At 34.2% G+C, this 26,840-nt stretch overlaps 1 protein-coding gene across 1 annotated transcript; it reads right to left on the reverse strand.

The window, feature by feature from the left end:
- Positions 1 to 9,522: 9,522 nt before the first annotated feature.
- LOC107956905 (uncharacterized) lies at positions 9,523 to 10,282 on the reverse strand. The gene has a single exon (XM_016892385.2). The coding sequence runs from the start codon at positions 10,171 to 10,173 to the stop codon at positions 9,736 to 9,738; it is 438 nt and encodes a 145-aa protein (XP_016747874.1). The 5' UTR covers positions 10,174 to 10,282; the 3' UTR covers positions 9,523 to 9,735.
- Between the last annotated feature and the right edge of the window lie 16,558 nt (positions 10,283 to 26,840).

Here is a 26,840-nt window from a genome sequence, read left to right on the forward strand (position 1 = left end):
CCATGTTGTTATTATCTGATGCATGGGATTAGGATATTGACGGAGGAAGTACTGAAAGTGGCTTGTCCACGTACTAGAGGCTTTGCCTCAATTTACTGTTAACTGAGCAGCAAGGCTGCAACTGTGGAGTGTTGGGCTGGGTGGGTTAAGCTATTCCCCACATGGAGTGTAGGGCTGGTACGGGTGGAGTGTAGTGGTTGGTGGGTTGAGTAGTCTCCCCAAATGGGCTTGCATATGTTATTGATGTTGCATGTATTTTGAAATGGGCCTATGGGCCATACTGTTATCCGAATAAGGGGCTCAGGCCCAGTTTATTGTAATCTGAAAAGGGCTCTGGTCCAGTACCACTGTTACCTGAATGGGTTTAGGCCCAATAGGCTTGAGCTGACTTGGGCTTTGAATGGGTTTTCCTTACACACTGAGTTTCCCCAAACTCACCTCTTTTATTTTCATCCACGCAGGAAATCCCCAACCATAGTGGGCTTGGAGCTGTGAGGGAATTCGGAGTGGCCACCCATTCTAAAAGTTTGATTTTCTTCTGGTGAACTGGACATCCTTTTATTTACGTTTGAAGTTTTGGGTTTTTAAATGTAATAAGGCCGCTTAATTATTTTTGATGGTTTTAATATGTATTACTAAGATAGGTATTACTTATTTTAACTATTGAAATTGGATAGCTTTAGGGCGCGTTTTCAAAAACAACAATTGATTTCAAAATAACATGACAACAAGCAAAGCTTCCGCAATGAAAGTATTTTCCAAAATTAATCACTTTTCCTAAAAATGACTTAATCAAATCGGTTTTTCTAGAAATATCCATGACGTTAAGGTGTGGCAATGGTGGTATGCATGTCTAGGATTGCATCCGAAGGGACCTTGGTACTTAAGCAGTCCGATGGACTCACCACCTCTTTTTCGGTTTCCTACCTAGTGCACAGCTTCCATTCACTTTAACCTATAATCAAACTATCTTTTAAAACACTAAGTAAGTTTTTCTGGATCAACAATATAAAATATTTTGAATGCTTCGATGTGGCATGTCGGATCCGGTCATAACGTCTGGGCCGGGTTTAGGGTGTTACACTATGTGATAGAAAATTTGTGTGTGAGCATGAATATAAGGTGATTTGGGCCTAACGGGCCATATAAAGGTGATTTGGGCCAAATGGGCCAGATGAATATGAATTGGACCTGATGGGCCATAGAATGAGATGGGCCAAGTGGGCCATGTGCATGTATGTAGGGGTTTTGGGTCTAGTATATGATAACTACATAAAACTTTACTAATATATTGCGACCATGGACAATCATAGGGTTAAGGTGTGGCAACGAGTATATGCATATCTAGGATTGGATCTAGGGAGAGCTTGGTACTTAAGCGGTCTAAATGACCCACCTCCTCTTCTCTGGAATCCTACCTAGTGCATAATATTTGTTCATCTTAGCTCGCCGGACTTGTTAACAGGTCTAGGTAAGTGAAAACCATAAGTAAGGGAAAATTATCGAAACGCCCCTAAGGGTGAAAATGACCAAAATATCCCTAGGTGTTGAATGTAAGTTTTATGGATGTGACATGCATACATATGATGTTCTGATCAGGTTGCATATGGGGTGGGAACTATGGAACAGAGGAAGTATATGAGGATTGCATGGTTCCTTGACAACTGTGGATCTACCGACGGCTTTTAAAGCGCAATATGTAAGTGAAGGTAGTTTCGCAACCGGGCTACCATTGGTGTGTAGGCTGGGTGGGTCGATATCTATATCCCCACATGGTGTGACGGGGGATGGAGCTGGTGTGTAGTGGATGGATAATTTGGATGGGATTGCATTGCATGTTTGATTATTTCTCTTTGAATGCTTGTTTTTCATCGAGGGTTGTACACACTGAGTTTGCAAAAACTTACTCCCTTTTTTATTTTATTTTCAGGTGATGCTCAGTAGAAGGTTCGATGTTTGGAGGGACTCTGGGTGGCCGGCTAGCAAGATAATTCGGACTTGGTTTTTTTTAAGCATTTAAGTTTTTATTTCCTTTTAAGTGTGTTCAGATTAGATTGTAATAAAGTTTTCATTATGTTATTATTACTTGAATTATTTGATTTATTATTTTTATGCGATGTAATTATAAGAAGTTGAACATGGTTTCTTAAACTATAGTATGTTTTTCTATGCTTTCGCAACTCTATTTTTAAATGACATGTTTTCATAAAATCATATGATTCAAACAAGTGATGTTAAGGAGTTTTTTTTAGTTAATTAAGGTTTCTTTTATTTTAAGAAGGGCTTTCAATGAAAATACGGTTTTTGTTAAAACACTTCAATGTGACACACCAAATTCGGCCATAGCATCTGGGCCGGGTTTGGGGTGTTACAAAATAAAAAAAATTAAAGCATGGGCTTTGTACATTACACTACAACGATCTCCAAAACATAAAAATTATCAAAAACCAAGCTAGTTACATACCTTAATCAAGCTTCAATAATGGCTGAACCTATTTAAACCTGATTTCTATTTTTTTTCTTTATATTCAGTCACAAAAAATATAAACATGCATAGCTTTTATTTATTTTATGTTTTATATTATATATAACATTATTATCATTTACATTTTTAACCTTTATTATAAAATATATAACCATTATAATTCATGTCTTAAACCGTCCATCACTTTAACAATGGTAATATTGCATTATAAATGCCTCAAATTAAAAAGACAACAACAATTTGGCCCTTTCACATTTAACCATCAAATTTTTATTTTACGCGATTAAGCCCTTTTTATTAAATCTACACTCAAACGACAAAATTAAAACACGAAAATTTCATGGATATAAATTCACACATAGTAAACACATAAAATAATTTTTAAGTATTTTTCTGACTTAGATTCATGGTCTCGAAACCACCGTTCCTAATAGGGTCTAATTCGGGCTGTTACAGGCAATATGGGCTAAGTAAAGAGATTCGTAGATATGTCATGCTATTATTTTCTTTTCATTGCATGTGTTAATTTTTATATTGAGATTAATCCTTAGTTTGTAAGAAATTGAGCCTTTAATTCCTATTCTTAGTTAATTCAAATGGATGGCTAATTCATGAATAATTGCTTATTACTTAGTTTGATTGACAAGTGTTTATAGAATTGAAAATATTGTGGTAAAATCAACATCTAATGAAAATTGTTAGATCTTTAAACTTTCTTAATAAAAGTACTCATATCTTGTTTTAGTCATTTTATTTTATGTTATTAAATAATAAGTATATATATAGAAAATATATATATAAATAAAAATTGTATGTATATACTACTCCACTGATGGCTTAGTTATGAGTGAAGATTTCGAAAATGTGACCAAATTGAGTAACCGGGGTGAGGTGCTTGTGTTGTCATCACACTTCGTGTCAAAAGATTTGAGTGACGAATTGAAACTTGCCAACACTTTGCTAACCGAGTTGCCATAAGTAGGGAGAAATAATCTGTTTGGACATGTATTAAATTAAGTAACCAGGGTAAGGTGCTTGGGTTGTCATCTCATCTCGTGTAAAAAGATTTTTACTATGTCCAAATTTTTTTGAATAATTTGATGGAAAACAATTGCCTTGCAAGTTTGATTGCGCTTCAATTTAGTGAAATGGTTGATTTTACACTTTTTTACAATTTTATAAATGCTTGTTGGTTAAACTGAGTAAGTACTTATTCATGGTAACACCTAAATTATTTGCATTATGCATAGCTGTTGGATAAGACTTGATTTTGGAACAAAGTTATTAAATGATTTCTAGTATAGAATATATAACATGCTTGAGGACAAGCATCGGCTAAGTAGAGGGGATTTGATGGTAAGCTAATTTTGTGTTTTTAATGTACTTATTTTTGGTCAAATTTTGAATAGAATGCTATTAAGCTTGTGATTTCATGTTTAAATTTTATTAGGACATAATTGGAATGTTGAAGTTCAAAAGAACAAGCAAATCGGTCTAAATTGGAACAAAAAGTAATAAAATGGGTCAAATTAAAAAATATCATATTTTGATTTTGTCTGTAACACCCCTTATCTGTATTTAACGCCAGAATAGGATACGAGGCATTAACGGACTCACATCACAAGCAAACATACAATTCCGAGTCATAAATTTTCATCCAAATTAAAACCATTTGTATTCAATCATAAAATCACTAATACAAGTCTACGAGGCCCAAAACATGCTTCGGAAGTGGTTCAAGACTAAACCGACAACTTGGGAAATTTTTACAAAACTTAGAATTTTTTTGCTATGACAGGGGTCACACGCTCATGTAGTTTGGGACACGCCCGTGTGGGTAGGCCGTGTGGTCACGCACGCCCGTGTCCCTAACCCGTGAAACTCTCTATTTTGCAAAGCATTAATAAATTGAGGTCACATAGCCTAGACACATGCCCGTGTCTTTACCCGTATGGACAAAATAAAGGTTATTCACCAATCCATTTGTCACCCTCATTTACTCCCACACATGCACAAGTTCAAGGCATAATTCATAGCACACTTGGATAACCAATACATCCACAAACAAGGCCAATTCATGTCATTTCATTATCCACACTCAACATATTTACATCATCATATTTTACCAAACCAAATCACACCACACTCACATGCTACAAGTTTCAACATGGCTGCCAAAAACATAGAAATTAAAACGGAGTAAGCTATATAGCTTAGTAAGCTCGTATGAAAGAAATAAGCTAACCTTACTATATATTAACATACATGTAATACATCATAAGGAAATGTAATTTACCATATTCTCATGATCACAATTCATTCCATCACAACTTAGCTTGAGTTCCTCATTTCGCAAATTAAATAAATCATAAGTTAAAGTATATACTTGTACCATATTGTAATAATTTCATACTTAGTATCACCGCTGTCGTACCCAATGAACCACTCGGAATAATAATATTGGATACACAAAAAACCTTTTACACAAGGTGCCACATATGTGCACGCTCTCGAGCTATCAACGGGCCTACTCACACAAGCTGTCAACCAAGACGTAGCTACACGGTGCTGCTCACACAAGCTGTCAAGTAACTGCAACATATGCCGGTATACTTAGCCACTGGTAGGACGTACAGGACCAGCGCCCATAATCACATAACATAAAACGCTAGTGACATGTCACTCGTATCCTAATCTATTCCTAAGGTTCGATTGGGATTTCTCACTTGTCAAAACATAGTCAAATGTGTCTGTAAGATTGATTACACAATTCATGCATAAATTAAAGCATTTAAAATATATTTAAAGTAAAGCTTATTTAACACACGAACTTACCTCGGTTACAAAAAAGACCAAAAGGACCTATTCGTCAATTACTTTGTTTTTCACCCGATCTACATTCGAACTTCATTTTTCTTGATTTATAATACCACATTTAACTTATTTAATTATCACATTATTCAATTCAGCCCAAAAACACATTATGGCAAAATTTATAGTTTTGCCCTAACTTTTCAACTTTTTATGATTTAGTTCCTAGGCTTGTAAAATGAATTTCATCCAATTTCACCACAACCCAAGCCTAGCCAATTGTTATTTATGCTCATAACAGCCCACATTTTTCATTTATTCACACTTTTCTCCACATTTTATAGACTTTTACAATTAATCGTATTTAACATTTTTATCGAAAATCACTTTACAAACGTTGTTGAACTAACAACGAACATGCATTTTCTACCATCAAATATCAAAATACATATATATTCATCATGGGTAAAATTTTAAACTTTAACTTTCTTTCGAATTAGTCCTTGAAATAGCTAAATCAAGTTACAACGATCTCAAAAATATAAAAATCGTTAAAAACAGGACAAGAATGAACTTACAATTGAGCTTGAAAACTTGGACAAATCCTAGCTATGTCTACTCTTCTAAATTTCGGCTATGGGTATGAAATTGAAGAAGATGACATCTTTTATTTTAGTTAATTTGTCTTTGTTTACTAGATTACCAAAATGCCCTTCGCTTAAACTTTGAATGTTTTCCTAACCATATCCATTTTTGTCCATACAAGAAATAATGGTCTAATTACCATTTAGGGACCTCTAATTTAAAATTTCATAACAATTTACTACCTTTAGCCTATAGAACTAAAATTTTGCACCTATTGCAATTTAGTCCTTCTAGTCAATTTGAGTACTCAATCAATAAAATTTCTTAACAAAATTTTCACACAATTATTCTATCATGCTATAGACCTTAAAGAAATAGTAAAAAAATTATTTCTACTTTGAATTTGTGGTCTCGAAACCACTATTCCGATTTGACCTAAAAACGGGCTGTTACATTGTCAAACTCTATAATAAGAACAGTTTCTTATTTTTTGTTTTTGTTAGGCATAATTTTAGAGTGAATAATGCTAAAATTAGCATATAAAAAGTGTAAAAAAGCCTGGAAAAGGTAGCATGGAAGGACACACTTGAAATTTAATTGAAAACAATCATTTTCTTTTCCCTTTTCATGTGTTTGTAGCTTATTAAGCTTACTGCCATTTTTTTTCGTTCCTTTATTTTGGTGCAATTGTTCTTTAAGTCCCCTCTCCTTTTCACCTATCATTGTTACATTTAAATTCATTTTCATAATCCAATAAAGCATGATTAATCTCATGCTCAACTAATCCCCATTTAGCTTTAGTTCGGTTATTGTTCCAATCGAGAATTGTGGAAAATGAATCCACACTAAAATCTTACAACACTGTATTCATTATCTCTACGAAATATGGGATAGTCACATTCGCCCTTCAAAGTTAATCCAATTTCAAATCAAAGTGTATGTTGGGAGGAAGTTGTTTTGGCATACAGTTGGGAAAGTGAGTCGATCGTCTATCGTATTCGAATTCCATCAAGCGAGATAGTGATTGTATTTAAACGACCCATGCGGTTGAGGTCATTAATTTGAGTTGGGTTTTTTTAGATTGCAAGGCTACCAATATCTTAAATTGCAAACGCATGTTACATGGTTAGATAATCGGTAAGGGTTGGTTTGTAGGTCGTACGCTATAACCAACTTATCGTTTGGAAGAAAAAAAATCCACTTTCAAGAATCGGTTCGAGTTCGGAGTGTACCAAGGCTAAGGCTAAGCATTCACATATTTGATTTACCAACTTAATTTAAATTACTTAATTTTTTTTGCAACTATCATTCTATTATTTCATTTTATTTTATACTTATTTTTCCTTTATCAACTAAAATCCCTCTTTATTTACTTTTCAGCTTTACACATACAGGACGTGAGCATGACAACTGCCTAGTCTCAAGAATCTGGTCATGTAAACAAGAAAATTAAGAGTTCCAATCCCTGTAGAATCGACCCTACTTCTCTATGCTACAATTTAATTCAGTTAGAGCATCAAAAATTAGATTTGGTGGTTTCGACGCCCATCAAAAATCCATTGTCATAAATAATGTTTCCTACATAAATTACCAGTATATTGATATTATCTTTTACAAATATAATATTAATCTCATATATTTAATTTGTATTTTTTATAAAAGAATAATGTTGATATGATTTAATTATTATCATATTTAATATAAATTCATATTTATAGATAGAAATATATATTTATTTAATTATAAAATTTGATTTTTTATTTTTAATTTAGTCAATTATATTCATTGATTTTATAAATTTAAAATTTGTATTAATTAATTTATAATATATGATGTTATTTTTAATTAGAACTTTTAAAATATATTAATTTCACATTAATAGAAAAGAAATTATTGTAACATGATTTATTTTTTATCATAAAGTAAAAATATATTTATAGATAAAATTATATTCATTTAATTAAAATACTTAATTATAAAAACTTTCTTTTTATTATTTTTAATTTATCCAAATATATTCAATGATTTTATAGATAGGGATAATGAGAAAAAAATCCCTCATATTTAAAGTTTGTTTTAATGTGTACCATTATTTTTAAAATGTTCAATTTAGTACTTAATTTTTTTTCCATTAATCAATATGATACTTGACCCTGACAGTGCTAACTCTTTTGTTGAGGTGGCATGGGAGTCAATAAGGTATAGACATGTGGCAATTTTTTACTAAAAATATAAGGACCTCTCAACAATTAATCCAAATTTTATTTACCAAAACTAAATTCAAAAAATAAAATTTATTTAACTAAAGAAAGTCACATTTTTAACTTCGTTAATTTATCTTTTTAATTTATTTAACAAAGGGTCAAAATAAAAAGAAAATATATCTTTTTTATATTCATTTAAAATCCAGATGTTTTACCCTGATTGATTTTTTTTTCCTTTTCATTTTTCCTTCCTTTCACAAAAGAACCTAAGATAAATAATGGCATAAGTGCCATTTGCATTTTATAAATAATGTCAATAAACACTTATTAATATTTTCTAAACGAATTTTTGCATGTATTACTAATTTTGTACACAATTAACCCAAAACAATTAAAATTTTGATCTTACTATTCAATGATTTAAAATTTTTATATAAATATTTTTGCACAAATACTTGGTGTTTATACCACTAATTAGTTACTCTTTTTAGTTATGACAGTGTTGAAAATAATTTTTTTATCCATTTCTTAATTCACGCGCTTTTTTTAGTTTTCCATTTCAATAGTGTTATTCAATTTTGAAATATATGTTTTATATTTCTTTTACTTATTTACGATTTAAAAAATCGACTTTTTATCTTATTGTGTAGTAATTTCATACTTAAATTATTAGTGAAATCTTAAATTAATTAATACAAAATTTAATTTAATCTAATATATATTTTATATTACAATATACTTAAGTTTTAGATGTGTTCATGCTATAAAAATTTGACATGTGGCAGGGAAAAAAGGAAAATATATGTAGAGTAAATTTTGCAGAATAAACCCCTCCACATTTTTAATATAATTTTTAATTTTATTCTCCAAGTTATATTTTCAGAATAAATCCTTCTAATTTATTTATATTTAATAATTCAACTTATAATTTTACATAATAAACCATTGTAAATGTTAAAATCGTTTAAACAAATCTTTTTATTTTAATCACTTTTTTTACAAATTAAATACATTATTAAGATAAAATTTCACTAATTACTAATTAATATTAAATTAGAAACTATATATTAAAATAGAATTTCACATAATTTACTATTTTACTATTTATATTTTAAAAATAATTTCAAAAAATAATTTACTTAAATTCAGTTTAATAACAATCATAATCTTATTAAAATTAAACTTATATATTATTATATTTTAATTTCGTGATCATATTATTAATAAAATTTTATAATTTTTATGAAAAATTTTAAAAATAATTTAATTTAATTAATACATATAATTAATTCGTGCTGGGTAAAAAAAACTAATTATGTAATATAATTAGTTAATATTATTTTTTTACATTATTCACGTTTGGGGTTTATAATTGTCCTCCTTAATAATATTGTGTAAAAAATTTAAACATTTTATCTCCGGATACAATAAACAAAATTTTGCATTTAAGCAAGCATCCAACCTTAAATTAATCGGCAATAAACCAAAAATCTCAAAACTACAAACAATTTTGCACTTAAACGATGACGAAGCATAACATTGCTTTAACAAAATTTGCAAGCTGAAAAAGATGGAAGCAGATTCAAACTCAAAATCTCTAATTATTAAAGAAAGCAAAACAAAATATGAGTTGTTGCAAGACGTGAGGATTTAGACGTTTTTGAAGAGATTCAAGCAGCAATTAGTTTTGGTGGATTCATGCTCAACTGCAATCTTCAATAGGCTGCCTTCTTCCAACACCATTTGAACAGGCAAAAAACCCATCCCATTAGCCATAGCAAGCATCATCCGCTTGGTCTCCAACTTGAACTCGTCTAAATCCACCGTCCCATTGGAGTCGTGATCGAACTGCTCGAACAGTGATTCGTAAACGTGAGCGAGTTCCTTTGGGTCCGTTTTAATGTCGATGCCGAAATGAGTTTCGAGCACCCTGAGACTCTGCAAATCCTTGGACAACTCAGTGTAAGACAGTAGCCCATCATGGTTGGTGTCCAGGTGAGCAAATCGCTCTCGTATTGAGATGTTGAATGCTTCTTCATCTTCAACGAAGTTAACAATGGTGGCACTGTCTAACACTTCCACACTCATCCTTTCAATCTCTTTAATTTGATTCCCAATATCAGAATTGGCAACTTTGAATAATACAAGAAATGTTATGAAATTATTGATTAAGAAAGTTTGATGTTAAGCATTATTTATAGTTGACACTTGACACCCATTCCCCATCCAGTTATTATTCCTCAGATTTTAGTCAAAATATGCTGGCTAATATCAAATAGTAGTTTCCACTTTCCAGCCAGTCGATTTTCATTGCAACGGTTTCATTTTTCTTTTGCATCTAGCTTTACTTATACGAGTATGTGAGGAAAATTATAAATATTGAAATTTGAACCTTATATTTCTTAAATATTATTTTTTAACTATAATTGTCTAGAATTTAATTTTTTTAAACATTAATAAAAAATTTACTTTCTATCAAGGAAATAAATCAAGAGATCCAAAGAATGATTTGTTTATTGAGTTTTAATTTAAGTTTGTGTGATGATTTGTTTATTGAGTTTTAATTTAAGTTTGTGTGCAAGTATAGGTTTTGTACAAAAGAAAAGAATTGGTGTCGTCTTTCGGTTTCTTAAAGCTAAATCATCCAATGGGCTCACTTAGTGTAGAATCAAGAAAAGCAAGGAATATTCTTTGTAAGGAGAGATGAAATTCCACGCTTCAGCTGTCCCTTTACGCATCCTTTATGTTACACTTACATTTCCGAGTATTTACACTGCCACCAGAATTTCTCCCATAGTACCGTGCGATTTTAGATAATTTTTACTACCATGTAATTTTTTTAAACAAAGGACAATCATGAATAATAAGAATAAAAGACTTATTATATGGTATAAATGATAAATAAATTATTATAAATTAATACATAATATTATGTTTATAGAATAATTTTAAAAAAGAAAGAGAGACAAAATGATAGTAATTGCAATACTAGAATAATTCAGAAACAAACTAGAGACACGTCAATTTAATCAAATCGCAGTAATTTGCATCTTAGATTTGATGATAAACATCGATCAACTAAAAAACAACTATCAAAAGCCCCAACAGAATCATCATGTCAGTGCATAAAAGGCCAAGCCTTAGCTTATCCTTTGCTTTTCCATCTTGGATTTACCACTATCACTATGATCTATTATGATAAGGCCCTTTGAGAATAGTTCCTAATAAATCTAGTGGCACCTTTACATTGACAAATCTCATATATACACCGGAATGTGACTAGAAACTAAAAATAAAATCACATATGCTTTTAAAGAAAATAAGTGGGCAAAACAAAAACCATGAAAAATGTGGACAAAACCACGATAATGTGGATTGAAATTAAAAACAAAATAAAAATCACAAAAAATAATGTTAAAGAAGTTGGGACCAGAAACCAGCCCGAAGGCCGATGCCCATACTGACGAAGCAAAGATTTTATGGATACTATGTAATTATATGAAATAAATAAAGGGTGAGTATTTAGTACACTAACAATGCACTTTTAACTCTACAAGTAAAGTAATAAATATGCCTCGTGTTTCATTTCCTTTATATATTTATTTTTAAAATTTTTTACTATATCTTATATACATTTACCATCACCAAAACCTTGCTTGTGGAAATTTTAAACTCCACTCGTAAAGTACCAAATGTTTTCCCATAAATATAATCTAATATAGGCTTAAGGGTCAAAAAATCCTATTGTGTAAAATGAAAAAAAAATCAATTAAGCCCTTAAAAAAAGTCTAACTTATTGAGCCATTCCATGGACAGTATAAACACTAACGTGGTTGATTGCAGCCACCAAGAGATGACACATGGCATGCCACATGGCATGCCACATCAGCATAAAATATTCAATTTTTTAAAATAATAAATATTCTTTAAAAAATATAAAAAGTAATTAATAAAATAGATCTAGTATGAACCTGGACATGGTTGTCGAAGTTCATTTGAATCTGGACAGCTGATTTGTCCAAATTCGTTCTAGATGAGTTTAAAAGTATAAAAAGTTTAGGAAATATGAAAAAATTAATCATTATTTAAAAATTCTAAAAAGTATACGATATTAATAATTTTAGTATTTTAAATTTTTATTAATAATTTTTATATATATTCAAATTTTAAAAAGTTCAAATTAAAAAATTTGAATTAATAATTTTTATATTCAAATTTTTATATATAAATTATTATTAAAATTATTAATAAAAATTATATACAATATTACATTTGACCTCTTCTTTATTATCTTTTGGCTAAATGCTCAAATTTAGAGTCCAACTTTTTAAGAGTTGCTCACGGAAGGTCAAAATCTTCCGAAATGGTCATATAATGACTTAACCTTTATAAAAGTGCTCAAAAGAAAGTCAAACCTTTAAAAAATGGTTAAATAAGAGCCTAACATTTTCAAAAATGCTCAAATAAGGGCTTCTCAAATATTATATATCAGGTTCCAAATTATGTTCTAACTGATTTGTTTTCTTTTCAAGCAATATTTGATTCATATGTTATTTGTATTGATCTAAACACATCAACATTTACCATTTTTTACAAATTAAACTAGAGTGCGTGAAAACATATTATTTGACCATTTTGAAATGTTTGACCCTTGTGAGTGTTAAACTATAATAAAGAAACATAAAAGTGCAATATGACAAACAAGAAACAACATTTTTTTGTGAAAAGCAATACTATTAGATTAATGCTTATCATATATGAAGATAAGAATGGCTTTTATTCATGATAATAAGATTTGTTAATGGTAGCCACATCTGTATAACCATTTTAACTTAATCTTAACAACCTTAACAGCTCTACTGATCTAATACTCTAACATTGTCCCGGTTATATGATTTGACAATTTCAGTTAAAGACAACACTTGAAGAGCACTACGAAATTAAACAAACTGTTTTGGTGCAATCGACTTTGTGGGAACATCAGCCACTTGTTCTACTAAAGGCACATAGTTAACCTACAGTATACCGTGGAGAACTTTATCACAAACAAAATGATGATCGATTTCCACATACTTCACCTTAGCATGATGTGTGGGATTTGTTACCATTGAAACGGTAAACGTGTACTCACACCATATTACTGGTGATTGATGAACTGTCACTCTAACTTCAGCCAAAAATTGTTTTATCCACAGTAGCTTAGAAACACAGTTCGCTAAGCTGCAATATTCAACCTCTGATGAAGACCTAGACACCACTGTTTGTTTCTTAGAACACCATGCAATATGATTAGAACCAAGATAAACACAGTAAACTATTGCTGAATGCCAGTCTTCAATAGTTGAAACCCGGTCAGCATCCGAGTATCCAACTAGATCAAACTATCCTTTTGTGAAATACAAGTCATGATCTATGGTGTTATTAAGATACCTCAACACCTTTTTAACAGCTCTCCAATGAGTATCACAAGGAGAACTCATGTACTACCTTAGCTTGTTAACAAATAATGCTATATCAGGGCATGTAATGCACACATACAACAACGAGCCAATAACACTAAAATAGAGATGAGAATCAACAAGTGGACTCACATTAGATGCAATCAATTTAAGAGTACACAACATAGGTGTAGGAGTATGTGTTGCTTCAGACATTCCTGTTTATGAAGCAAGTAAAAAATGTACAACTTGTTTTGTGTTAGCAACATCCTATGAGTTGTATGATGCACCTCAATATCGAAGAAAAAATGAAGATTCCCGAGGTCTTTGAGAGAGGATATGTTGTTAAGTTGTTGAACCACCTAATCAACTTCTTTAGATGAATTGCATGTGATGATTATGTCATCAACATAGGTCACTAGAAAAAGTGACGATCTAGAAGATGTTCGAACAAATTGCGAGGGATCGGCCTTTTAAAGCATGAAACCCAAGCTGATGAATTAGATGTTGTCATAAAGTATGAAAACATGAATGAGGCATTTTTCAAAGCCCATACAAAGCCTTGTTCAGTCGACAAACAAGCTTATCTCCATTGACACCCTGAGTTTCAAAACAAGTGGTTGGTCTATGTAAATTTCTTCAGTCAATGCTTTATTAAGAAAAGCATTATTAACATTAACATGCCTCAACGACCATGCATTTATAATAGCAACAGGAAAACAATTTTAATACTTGTAACACCTCTAACCCGTATCCGTCGCTGGATTAGGGTTACATGATATTACGACACATATTGAAACAATTTACATAATCAAATCATCCATTTATTAATTAAAATAAAAATATTCAAATCTAAATATCATTCATGTTACAAATACGCTTACGAGCCTTATATTTAGCTTACATAGCCTAAAAATCAATTCGGGAACAATCAGGGACTTATTTGAAAAAATAGAAAATGTAGAAAAACTTAAAAATAGGGATCACACAACTGTGTGATATAGCCTAGGCCATGCGGCCAAAGAACATGGTCGTGTGGCCAAATCATGTACAATTCAAAGTTTCGGTCACACAGTCATGTTGTAAACCGTGTGCCTGCTGGTGTACAAATCGAAATAGGGTCATACAACCATGTTGCAGGCCGTGTGTCAAATCGTGTATGATTTGAAGTAAGGTCACATAGTTTTGTCTCCAGACTGGGTAACAACTTGATGCTGCGTGGAAAAACCTGCGCTTTAAAATCAATAAGGCACACAGCCATTTGAGGAGGTCGTGTGTGGCATAAAGCATGTGATAGCCCGTGTCCTAGGCCGTGTGTACCTAAATGACTTCCAAATCAAGCTAAAACAATGTCCGCTCCTTAAGAGCCAAGCCACACCAAATTTAATCATTCATATACCTTCAAAAAACATTCTAATAAGCCTAAAACATGTCAAAACATTCAACCTAAGTGTCTAACCAATGTACCCTTATTGGTACCACAATTTAAACATCCAACAATCACACACTCTACAATCACAAGTTAACAACTTAAACACATACTTAACATACCTAAATCATTCATTTCATCACATACATTTTACTACATTTCAATTTATCTTCTTAAGGCATAAACTAAATGACCAAATCATTTATAATCACATCTTTAAGCCAAAGATACGAAACATATTTACATAACTACAAATATTTTTCCAAACCAAAGTTCAAACATTATCAATATGAACAAACTAACCAAAAAGGTTCCTAGTACAAGTCATTTATAAACAACATCAAAATGACCAAAGCTTTTATTGTAATCAAGGATGGATTGTGCGTATGTGCTCTGACTTGATTCCAACCAACCGAGCTTTCCGATAATCTATAAGAGAATAAAACAACTAACGTAAGCAACCCGGCTAAACCCAAAAAACTTTTGATTTCAGTGACATTTCTCAAAGGTTTCCAATTCAAAATAGCTGATAACTTGTTTGGATCTACTCTTAACCATCTGTCGATACCATGTGACCCAAAAAACTGACTTCTCAAAGCAAAAAATTCACATTTCCTGAATTTCATAGATAGTTGTTTCTCGCACAATATTTGTAACGCGATACTCAAATCTCGAGCATGCTCAGTCTCATCTCTTGAATAAATTAAGATGTCGTCAATGAAAATGAGAACGAACTTGTCTAAATACAGTCGAAATATTCTTTTCATCAAATCGATAAATATAGCAGGAGCATTTGTTAATCCAAACGATATAACTACAAATTCATAATGTCTGTACCTGGTTCTGAAAGCTATTTTTGGCACATCTAAATTTTTGATCGAACCTGATAATGTCTAAAACAGAGATCGATTTTAGAAAATATTGTTATACCTTTTAGTGGATCAAACAAATCATCAATGTGATACGAATATTTGTTCGTAATTGTTACTTTATTAACCTATCAATAATCAATACACAAACACATTGATACGTCCTTTTTCTTAACAAATAACACAGGTGCACCCTAGGAAAAAAATGATGGGTTGAACAAATCCTCTGTAACAACCCGTTTTTAGTCAAATCAAAACAGTAGTTTTAGGACCACAAATTTGAGTTGAATTAATTATTTTATTATTATTTTAAGGTCTACGACATGATAAAATGATTGTGTTAAAATCTTGTTAAGAAATTTTATTGTTTTCTTTTTCAATTTGATAAAAAAGACTAAATCGCGTAAAGTGTAAAACTTGTGTTCTATTAGCTAAAGGTGTCTAATAGCTATGAATAGGTGCTAAATGCAAGGTTCCCAGGCTAATGCTGAAATCTTTGTCACCCTGTTATCGAAAACCCTTTTCTCTTCAAGATCCAAAAAGCTGAAAACCCTTGCTTCTTTCTTTCTCTTCTTGTGCCGATTTTCTATTCTTCTTCTACTCAGGTTTTTGATTCATTTTTTTATTTTAGCTCACTTCTTCTATCTTGAAGTCGAATAACTCTCTTTTTCCATACAAATCGCAAAGGCAAAAACTTTCTTTGCCGAATACTCTTGGTGCCGCCAGTGCCCTTTCTAATCGGTCAAGCCTAGTGTAAGTGTTTTGTTCTCATAATTGGTTTTGCTAAGAATCTATTAGCTGTTCTTCCCTCAATCTTTCTAATCAACTATGGTAGGGAATTAGTATCGGATCTCGGATCTTAGCTCATTGCCAAATTGCTTCTTAGGTGTTGCGGTATTGGTAAGTATTCCTCTCCCATTGGCTAAGGTGGCCGAATGTTCACAGTTAAGGTAATGGGAACTTGTATTGGATATGAGTCATCTATTATTCTGGTTTTAATGAGTAAGATTAATGTAGATCTAGGGAGTACGTGATCAAGGAAAGCTATTAAGGATTGGTGTTCAAGGTAAGGTTAATGTGAGGTTTCAGTTTTTGGGTAGAATATGGATTAAACATATGATTAATGGCAGGGTGATATCATTGTAGGTTGGTGACTAAGGGAATCGTGGCACGCTTGCTTACCAGGTGTGTGCATACACTGTACACACACTATGAATCGGCAAAAGCCGAAATGCCGAAATGCTAAAAAGCTGAAGGTTGGTTTACGGTAGTCTTGCGAGTGCGCGAACACTTGTAAGGGGGAGACCAATAGGTTTCCTGAGACCCACGAGCGATTTCGTGGACTTGGGTTGTGATTTGGCCATACGGGCCAGAATGGGCTGTTGGGCCCATAATAGGCAAAAACTGAATATTGATGCTATGTGCTAGGAATTTGTATGTGAGCACAAATATAATATGATTTGGGCATAATGGGCCATATGAATGTGAATTGGGCCTAGCGGGCCATAAGAATATGAACTGGGCTAGATGGGCCATTTGAATAAGATTGGGCCTAGTGGACCATATGCATGTATGTAGGGGTATTGGGCCTAGCATATGATTACTACATAAAAATTAATTAATTAATTGAGACTGTGGACAAGTTATAGGGTTAAGGTGTGGCAACGGGTATATGCATGTCTAGGATTGGATCTTGGGAGAGCTTGGTCCTTAAGTGGTCTTAATGACCCACCTCCTCTTCTCTGGAATCCTACCTGGTGCATAGTATTCGGTCATATTAGCTTGCGGGACTTGTTAACGGGCCAAAGGTAAGTGGTAACCATAATTAAGGGAAAATTATCGAAATGCCTCTAAGGGCAAAAATGACCAAAATACCCCTAGGTGTTGAAGGTAAGTTTTATGGATGTGACATGCATACATATGATGTTCTGCTTAGGTTGCATATGGGGTGGGAAATTATGGTACGGAGGAAGTATATGAGGATCGCATGGTTACCTGACAATCGTGGATCCACCGTCGGCTTTTAAAGTCCAATATGTAAATGAAGGTAGTTTCGCAACTAGGCTACCATTGGTGTGTGGGCTGGGTGGGTCGATATTTATATCCCCACATGGTGTGATGGGGGACGGAGCTGGTGTGTAGCGGATGGATAATAAGCATGGGATTGCATTGCATGTTTGATGTATGATGATTTTTGAATGCTTGTTTTCCGTCGAGGGTTGTACACACTGAGTTTATGAAAACTCACCCTCTCTTTTATTTTATTTTCAGGTGATGCTCAGTAGATGGTTCGGTGTTTGGAGGGACCCTAGGTGGCCAGCTAGCAAGACAAATTGGAACTATTTTTTTAGCTTATAAGTTTTATTTTACTAAGTATGTTTCAAACCAGATTGTAATAAGGTTTTCATTATGCTATTATAACATGAATTATTATTATTTTCATTGTAATTAAGAAAAGTTGAACATAGGTTTCCCAAATTATAGTATGTTTTCTACGTTTCCACAACTTAATTTTTAAATGATAAGTTTTCTTAAATCAAATGTTTTAAACAAGGCTTTCGCAACTGAAAGGTGTGTTTATTTTTTTTAATTAATTAAGGTTTCTTTTGTTTAAGAAGGATTTTCAATGAAAACACGATTTTCTCTAAAACACTTCAATGTAACACGCCAGATTCGGCCATAATGTTTGGGCCGGGTTTGGGGTGTTACAATATGAATGAGATTAAACCTAGTGGGCCATATGTATATATGTGGACTTGTTTGGGCTTTGTAAGGGGGTTTTGGGCCTAGTATCTGATAACTGTTTAATTGACATAAAAATTAATTAATTAATTGCGACCGTGGACAAGTCATAAGGTTAAGGTGTGGTAATGGGTATGTGCATCTCTAGGGTTGGATCTAGGGAGAGCTTGGTACTTAAGCGGTCTTAATGACTCACCTCCTCTTCTATGGAACCGTACCTGGTGCATAGTATTTGTTCACTTTAGCCAACTAGGACTTGTTAACGGCCAAGGTAAGTAATAAACCTAATAAAGAGAAATTACCAAAATGCCCCTGAGGCTAAAAATAACCAAAATACCCCTATGTGCTAAATGTAAGATTTATGGATGTTACATGTATATCCGCTGCATACATATGATATTCTGTTTAGGTTGCATATGGGTTGGAAATTATGGAATGGAGGAAGTATGTGAGGATCGAATGGTTGCTTGACAACCGTGGGTCCACCGACGGCTTTTAAGCCCAATATGTGATTGGCAGGTTGCTGCAATGAAGGTAGTTCCGTAACCGGGCTACCATTAATGTGTATCGGATGGGTGGGTCGATATTTATATCCCTACATGATGTGTATCGGGGGACGGAGTTAATGTGTACCGGTTGGATTATTGGGGTGGGTTGCACTGCATTGCATTGCATGTATGATTTTATGGATTGATGAATGCTTATTTCTCGTCGAGGGTCGTACACGCTGAGTTTTTGAAACCTCACCCCCTCTTTTATTTTTCTCAGGTGATGCTCAGTAGAAGGTTAGATGTTTGGAGGGACTCGGAGGTGGCCAGCTAGTAAGACGACTTGACTTGTTTTTTTTAAAGAAGCATATAGTTTTTAATTTATTAAGTAATTTCAGACTGGAATGTAATAAGGGCTTCTCTTTTAATATTATTTGGATTGTTGTTTTTATGCATTGCAAATATGAGAAGTTGAACATGGGTTTCCAAAATCATAGTTTGTTTTTTTACGTTTCCACAACTTAATTTTAAAATGACAGGTTTTCATAAATCATGGGTTTTAAACAAGCTTTCGCGATTGAAAGAGAGTTTTTATAGGTTAATTAAGGTTCTCATTTTAAGGAAGGGTTTTCAATGAAAATAAGGTTTTCGCTAGAACACTTCAATGTGACGTGCCAGATTCGACCATAACGTCCGGGCCGGGTCTGGGTTTTACAGAAATCACATACGACGAATCAGATTTGTATTGTCGAAGCATCGATACCTGAAACACATCATGAATCATTTCTAGCTCTAGTGGCAACAACAATCTATATGCTACTGGTCCAATACGCTCGGTAATCTCATACGACCCAATGAACCTCTGACTCAATTTGCCTTTTCTACCAAACCGAAATAATTTCTTCCACAGAGACACCTTCAAAAGCACTCTGTCACTGATCTCAAATTCAATATCTTTTCTTTTTAGATCCGTATAAGATTTCAGACGATCAGAAGCTGCTTTTAAGCTATCTCAGATCACTTTCACTTTCTGCTCATTTTCTTTTTTAAATCAATTCCGTGAATCTTATTTTCGCTGAGCTCAGTCCAATACAAATATGTACGACATTTGCGACCATATAAAGCTTCGTATGGTGCCATTTTGATACTCGATTGAAAACTGTTATTATAAGCGAATTCAATCAAAGGCAAATATTGTTCCCATGTACCTTCAAACTCGAAAATACAACATCTCAACATATCCTCAAGTATCTGAATGATTCGCTCAGACTGACCATCTGTTTGCGGATGGAAAGCAATGCTAAAATGTAATTTAGTACCTAGTGCATCTTACAGCTTCTTCCAAAACAACGATGTAAATCTTGGATCTCTATCCAAAACAATAGAAATAGGCACACCGTGTAATCTCACAATCTGAGAAATATATAACTCAGCAAGCTTGTCAAGCAAATAATCTATACGAACCGAAACAAAGTCAACCAATTTAGTCAATCTATCCACAATAACCCAGATTGCATCTTTCTTGCTTGGTGTCAACGGTAGACCAGATACAAAATCCATTGTGACTCTATCCCAGTTCCACTTAGGTATCATGGTCGGTTTAAGCAACCCAGAAGGCATCTCATGTTCAGCTTTTATTTGCTGATAGACTAAATAATTTACAACAAAGTCAGAAATGTCTCGTTTCATAGCTTGGCACCAATAAAACTGTTTCAGATTATTATACATTTTCGTACTACCCAGATGAACAGATAACCGACTGCTGTGAGCTTTATTCAAAATCATCTGAATTAACTCTGGATTTCTCAGGACACAAATTCTATCTCAGAATCTCAAACAATTATCTTTATCAACTTTAAATTCTAAATTAGACTCTACATCACAATGAGCTCGTTTAGCTAAAACCTCATTATCAATCTTCTGAGCTTCGATAATCTACTGTAAGAATGATGGTCTTGCTTTCAATTCAGCTAAAACTGAACCATCATCGAACATAACCAATAAACACTCATCGCACGTAGAGCAAATAATGATTTCTGACTTAAAGCATCTGTTACAACATTTGCTTTACCCGGATGATAATCAATCATAAGTTCGTAGTCTTTTACCAGTTCTAACCATCTTCCCTGGCGCAGATTCAAATCTTTCTGAGTCATCAGATATTTCAAACTCTTATGAACAGAATATACATGACATTTCTCACCGAATAGATAGTGACGCCAAATCTTTAGAGCAAACACAATCGCGGCTAACTTAAGATTGTGTGTCGAATAGTTCTTTTCATGTGGCTTCAACTGTCTCGAAGCATAAGCAATGAATTTTCCTTCTTGCATCAAAACACATCCCAGTTCGATCAATGAAGCATCTCTATAGATCACAAATTCTTTACCCGATTTGGGTTGTACCAGTACCGGAGCTCCAGTCAACAAAGTTTACAACTGATCAAAACTGTTCTGACACTTTTCAGACCACACGAATTTCACATATTTTTGAAGCAATTTTTTTCAATAGAGTTGCAATCATAGAAATGCCTTTTACGAACCTTCTATAAACTATGGACTTCAGAGGCATTCCTCGGAGGTTTCCAATCCCGAATAGCTAAAATCTTGCTCGGATCAACTCGGATACCAGATGCTGATACAATATGACCCAGAAAACTAACTTATCGCAACCAAAATTCACATTTATTGAATTTCACATATAACTGTTTATCTTGCAAAATCTGAAGCACTAATCTCAGATGCTCGGCATGCTCGGATTCATCACGTGAATAAATCAATATGTCGTCAATGAATACAACAACAAATTGATCTAGATACGGTCTGAAAATTCTATTCATCAAATCCATAAAGATAGCAGGTGTGTTAGTCAATCCGAAAGGCATAACTAAGAATTCATAATGGTCATGCCTCGTTTTGAAAGCAGTTTTTGTAATGTTTGAGCTCGCAACTGATAATAGCCTGATCTCAAATCTATTTTTGAAAACATAGAAGCTCCTTTCAACTGATCAAACAAATCATCAATTCGGGGCTGGGGATACTTATTCTTGATAGTCACTTTGTTCAACTGACGATAATCTATACACATTCTCATTGTACTATCTTTTTTTTTCACAAATAGTACTGGAGAACCCCAATGTGAGAAACTCGGACTAGCAAATGCTCTATCTGTTAATTCTTGAAACTGGGACTTTAATTCTTTCAGTTTAGTCGGATCCATTCTATACGGAGCTATCAAAATTGGAGTAGTACCAGGTACCAATTCAATGCCAAATTCAACTTCTCTAATTGGAGGTAATCTCGGAAGTTCTTTAGGAAATACATCAGGGAATTCAAGATAACAGGTACAGATTTAACTTTCTTTTCTGACACTATCAAATCAATCAGATAAGCAAAATAGGCCTTACAAACCTTCTCACAATACTCAAAGCTTTCATCGAAGATATCATAGCAGGCAATCCATTCAATCACTAGATTCAATTCTAACTATTTCTGTGACAGCCCAAAGTTGACCCTAGTCGGGAAGTGGTTTCGGGACCGCTAAACCGAGTCACCAAAATGTTTGAATGTGATACTTATTGTCTAGAATATGTAATTATGAATGTGTGAAAATTTCAAGCTTCAATTTGGTTGATTTCATGTGAATTTAGTTAATAGGACTTATGTGAGAAAATTCTAAAATGTGATAGGTCAATGTGTGAGGACCTATTAGTGCATGTGGACAAAGGGGGGACTTGCATGTCAAATTTCCCCCTACTAGTAGTGGCCGGCCATGATGGGCATGATGCACAAGTGTGCAATTTATTTTATGGAAATTATGGCATGAGTATGGCACAAATAAGATATGTTAATTTGTGTCATAAAATGTTGGGATAAAACAAATAAAATAATAAAGGAGTATGGAGAATACAAAAAAAAATGTGTGTGTAGTTGTTTGTCCCCCCCCCCATTGCCGTGAGCAAAAGAAGAGAAAGGAGAGAATTTTGTTCATCCTTTTCTCATCTTCATGCTTGCCGAAACTAGAAAGAAAATAAAGAAAAATTTTCTCATCCTTTGGTTCATCCTTGGCCAAAAATTTTAAGGAGGAAAGAAGAAGAAAGGTGAAGAGATTCGGCCATTCATGTAGCTAGGCTAAGGCATGTTTGATGATGTTCCATGAGATGCATGCATGTTTTAGTTGTTAGCTTGAGTTCTACTTGGCCCATGGTCTAAATCTTGCTATGTGATGGAATTGGCACTTGACCATGGATGCATCATTCTTGGTTGGTGTTTGATGTTGTGGTGATGAGGCATGAGGATGAGTTAATATTCGGCCTAGGTGGAGGTTGTGTTAATGCCATTGCATGCAAAATATGAAGCTTGTTAATGATGCATGTGATGATGGCTTGATGATTCTTGAACCTCCTTTTTAGCATTTTTGTGTGAGCACATATGTGCATTGGTTGCTAAATGGAGAAGAATCGGCTAGCAAGATGTGTGCTAAGGCCGAATGTAACTTTGCATGTTGATGAGCAATGCATGTGTTAAATCGATAAAAAGGGGGAGGATGCTTTACTAGTGTGTGTATATGTGTGTATTAAGTGTTGAGATCGACCCCAAAAATAGACATGCATATTCGGCCAAGGGGAAAGAAATTAGCTAATATGTTGTGTTGATGCATGATTTTTGCATGTATGAGACTTTAATGTCTAATGTATAAATATGGGCTAAGTGCCTTGTGTTCATCTTTTTGATGCCTAAATGATGAAATCAATTTATTTGTTTGATTAAGCTCAAGAGCAAAGGGGAAATAAATCCGATAAAGGGAAGGAAAAAGTGGTTGAATAGCTAGCGGAATCGTTCGACAACACCCGAGGTAAGTTCTTGAGTAAGAGAGCTTAAATTACAATGTGATTAAATCATGCTCTATGTGTGGCTATTGAGCCGAATGTGCAAGGACGATATGTGCCTTGTGTTTGAGTTTCACAAATGAAAATGAAATATGAATGGGCATGATTAATTGAATGCTGTCCGGGCTAAGTCCCGAAGGCTTTGTGCTAAGTGAATATATCCGGACTAAGATCCGAAGGCCTTTGTGCGAGATACTAAATCCGGGTTAAGTCCCGAAGGCATTCGTGCGAGTTATTAAATCCGGGTTAAGTCCCGAAGGCATTCGTGCGAGTTGTTAAATCCGGGTTATGTCCCGAAGGCATTGTGTGAGTTACTAAAACCGGGCTATGTCCCGAAGGCATTTGAACGAGGAGCTATATCCGGTTAAATCCCGAAGGTACGTAATTTGGTAATGAATGAGCTTGCTGTAAAATTCCAGCGAATACTCGAAAAACATCCCAATATGGGGATATGTTACGTATGTGTTGAATTTAATCGAGCCCTTACAAATAAATGTTCGCTCAGTTGATAAACGAGCTACCGGCCTTCGGCTAAGTTAGTCTATTGTGTATGTACATAAGGGTTGTGAATGTTGTGAAGCAAGTTTGATATCGGTAAATTGCGTATTATGAAATATTCCATTTAGCTAAATGTGTGTTATTCTTTGTTTATGCTGGAATTTCTTGCTCAAAACTTACTAAGCATAAATTGCTTACTTCGTTCCATTGCTCCTCTGTTTTATAGATTTTTTGGTTCTCCAGCTATCGGACTCGGGATCTTGACGTCGAAGTCGCCCACACTATCAAAGGCTCTTATGGGTACTCTTTTGGTTGAATTTTGATATGGCATGTATAGGACGACCCATTGTTGTTTTTCGAGTACTTTATGTGATGTATAAGTTTTGGATAGCCATGTGAAAATGGCTTATATGTGTTTAAGTATAATGTTATAATCATTTAGTGTGGATATGCTTGACAAGGATTGGCCACGGGGATGGTTAATCACTTTCATAAATTGTGCTATGTATGCAAAAAGGGCTAGATGAACCATGAAATAGGTAAAGCCTACCTTAAAGGTAGATGCTGACAGCAGCAGTGACGTAGATTTGGAAAATCACTAAAAATAGTAGGAATGGAATTAAATAGTGAATAAATTATGTAAACAAACCTTGAAGAATCTACTTTCATAGGAAAGTAACAAAACAATCATATGGACAGTACAGTAAGAGATATTCGGGTTCTTGTGGAACAGGGCCAGAACAGTTTCTGGATTCCCTGTTCCGCCTTTGGAAATTCACTATAAATTGACCAGAGAAAATTAGGGGTCATACCATATATGTATGGATTCCTCTCTGAGTCTAGTTTCCATATAAACAAACGGCATCAGTATTGAAGCTCTGTGCAGAGAGATATCCAAGTCGTAATGGGAAAAGGTCAGTGTAGTCGACCCCTGTAACATGGGAGACTTTGACTAATAAACTGTACTAATTGGCCCGACCAAAAATTCTAGAAAAAAATACATAGGTGGGGACATGAGTCTAGTTTCAGGGAAAAATCACCAAACTGATTTTCGAGTTGTGAAACTCAAGATATGATTTTTGAAGCGACTAACACTCAGACTAGGCAGTGTCTGGAAGGAAATTTTTCAAAGTTTGTTAACATCTCGTGTCCGACTCCGGTGTCGGTCTCGGGTTCGGGGTGTTACATTTTATTGGTATCAGAGCCAGGTTTAGTCGATTCTAGGACTACCGTAATGTTTTGGGTCTAGCTATACATGCCATTTTATGTGATTACTTGATAGTGTGGTGATTTCTGACAATTGTAAATGTGTTTATTTATAGTAATGGATCCCGATCGTGACCGAGAGGTAGCTGATGATCTTGAGAGTGTAGCGCCTGCTCCCGCACAAGGGACAGTGCCGGCAGACTCTCAACCTAATGCTAGTAATCCGAATGATGAAGCTAGACAAGCATTCTATAGCGTGATGAATGATTGGTTTAACCAATACATTCGAACTAATATGGCTGTTCCACAACCTCCATTCCCGACAAATACTACCCCCGCACCTACAATACCACCGGTAACGGACCAAATAAGGTCAAATAAGCCCCCAGTTGACAGAATCCGAAAACATGGGGCTACTGAATTTAAGGCTATGGATAGCGATGATGCCGAGCAAGCTGAATTTTGGCTGGACAACACTATCCGGGTACTCGATGAGCTATCTTGTACACCCGATGAATGCCTAAAGTGTGCTATCTCCTTGCTACGTGATTCTGCCTACTATTGGTGGAGTACTCTGACTTCTATTGTGCCCCGAGAGCAAGTAACTTGGGAGTTTTTCCAAACTGAGTTTCGGAAAAAGTATATCAGTCAGAGATTTGTTGATCAAAAACGGAAGGAATTTCTTGAGCTTAAGCAAGGCTCCATGTCGGTTACTGATTACGAGCGAAAATTTGTTAGACTTAGCAAATACACTCGGGAATGTGTTTCGTCCGAAGCTATTATGTGTAAACGCTTCGAGGATGGGCTGAATGAAGATATAAAAATGTTCGTTGGCGTTCTTGAAATACGAGAGTTCGTGGTACTTGTTGAACGAGCTTGTAAAGCCGAAGAGCTTAGAAAAGAAAAGCAAAGAGTTGATGAGGGAACTGGAGAGTTTCGTAAAAGATCCTCGGGAAGGTCTCTTCAACAGACATCGAAGAGATTTCGAGATGATGCGGGCCAGTTTAGAGGCACTTCGGGCCTTTTTGGACGAGATCGTGATCGACCCCCTGTGGGTACACGAGGCACTTCGGTCGCCAGTGTTGGGAATGAACGTCGAGACAGGACGAAATGCCGATATTGCGATAAATGGCATTCGGGGAGTTGTAGATTTCCTGACCACTCCTGTTACAAATGCGGATCAGTTGACCACTTCAT

The sequence above is a fragment of the Gossypium hirsutum genome, chromosome A07, assembly GCF_007990345.1.
Source record: "Gossypium hirsutum isolate 1008001.06 chromosome A07, Gossypium_hirsutum_v2.1, whole genome shotgun sequence".
In the NCBI taxonomy this organism is placed as follows: domain Eukaryota; kingdom Viridiplantae; phylum Streptophyta; class Magnoliopsida; order Malvales; family Malvaceae; genus Gossypium; species Gossypium hirsutum.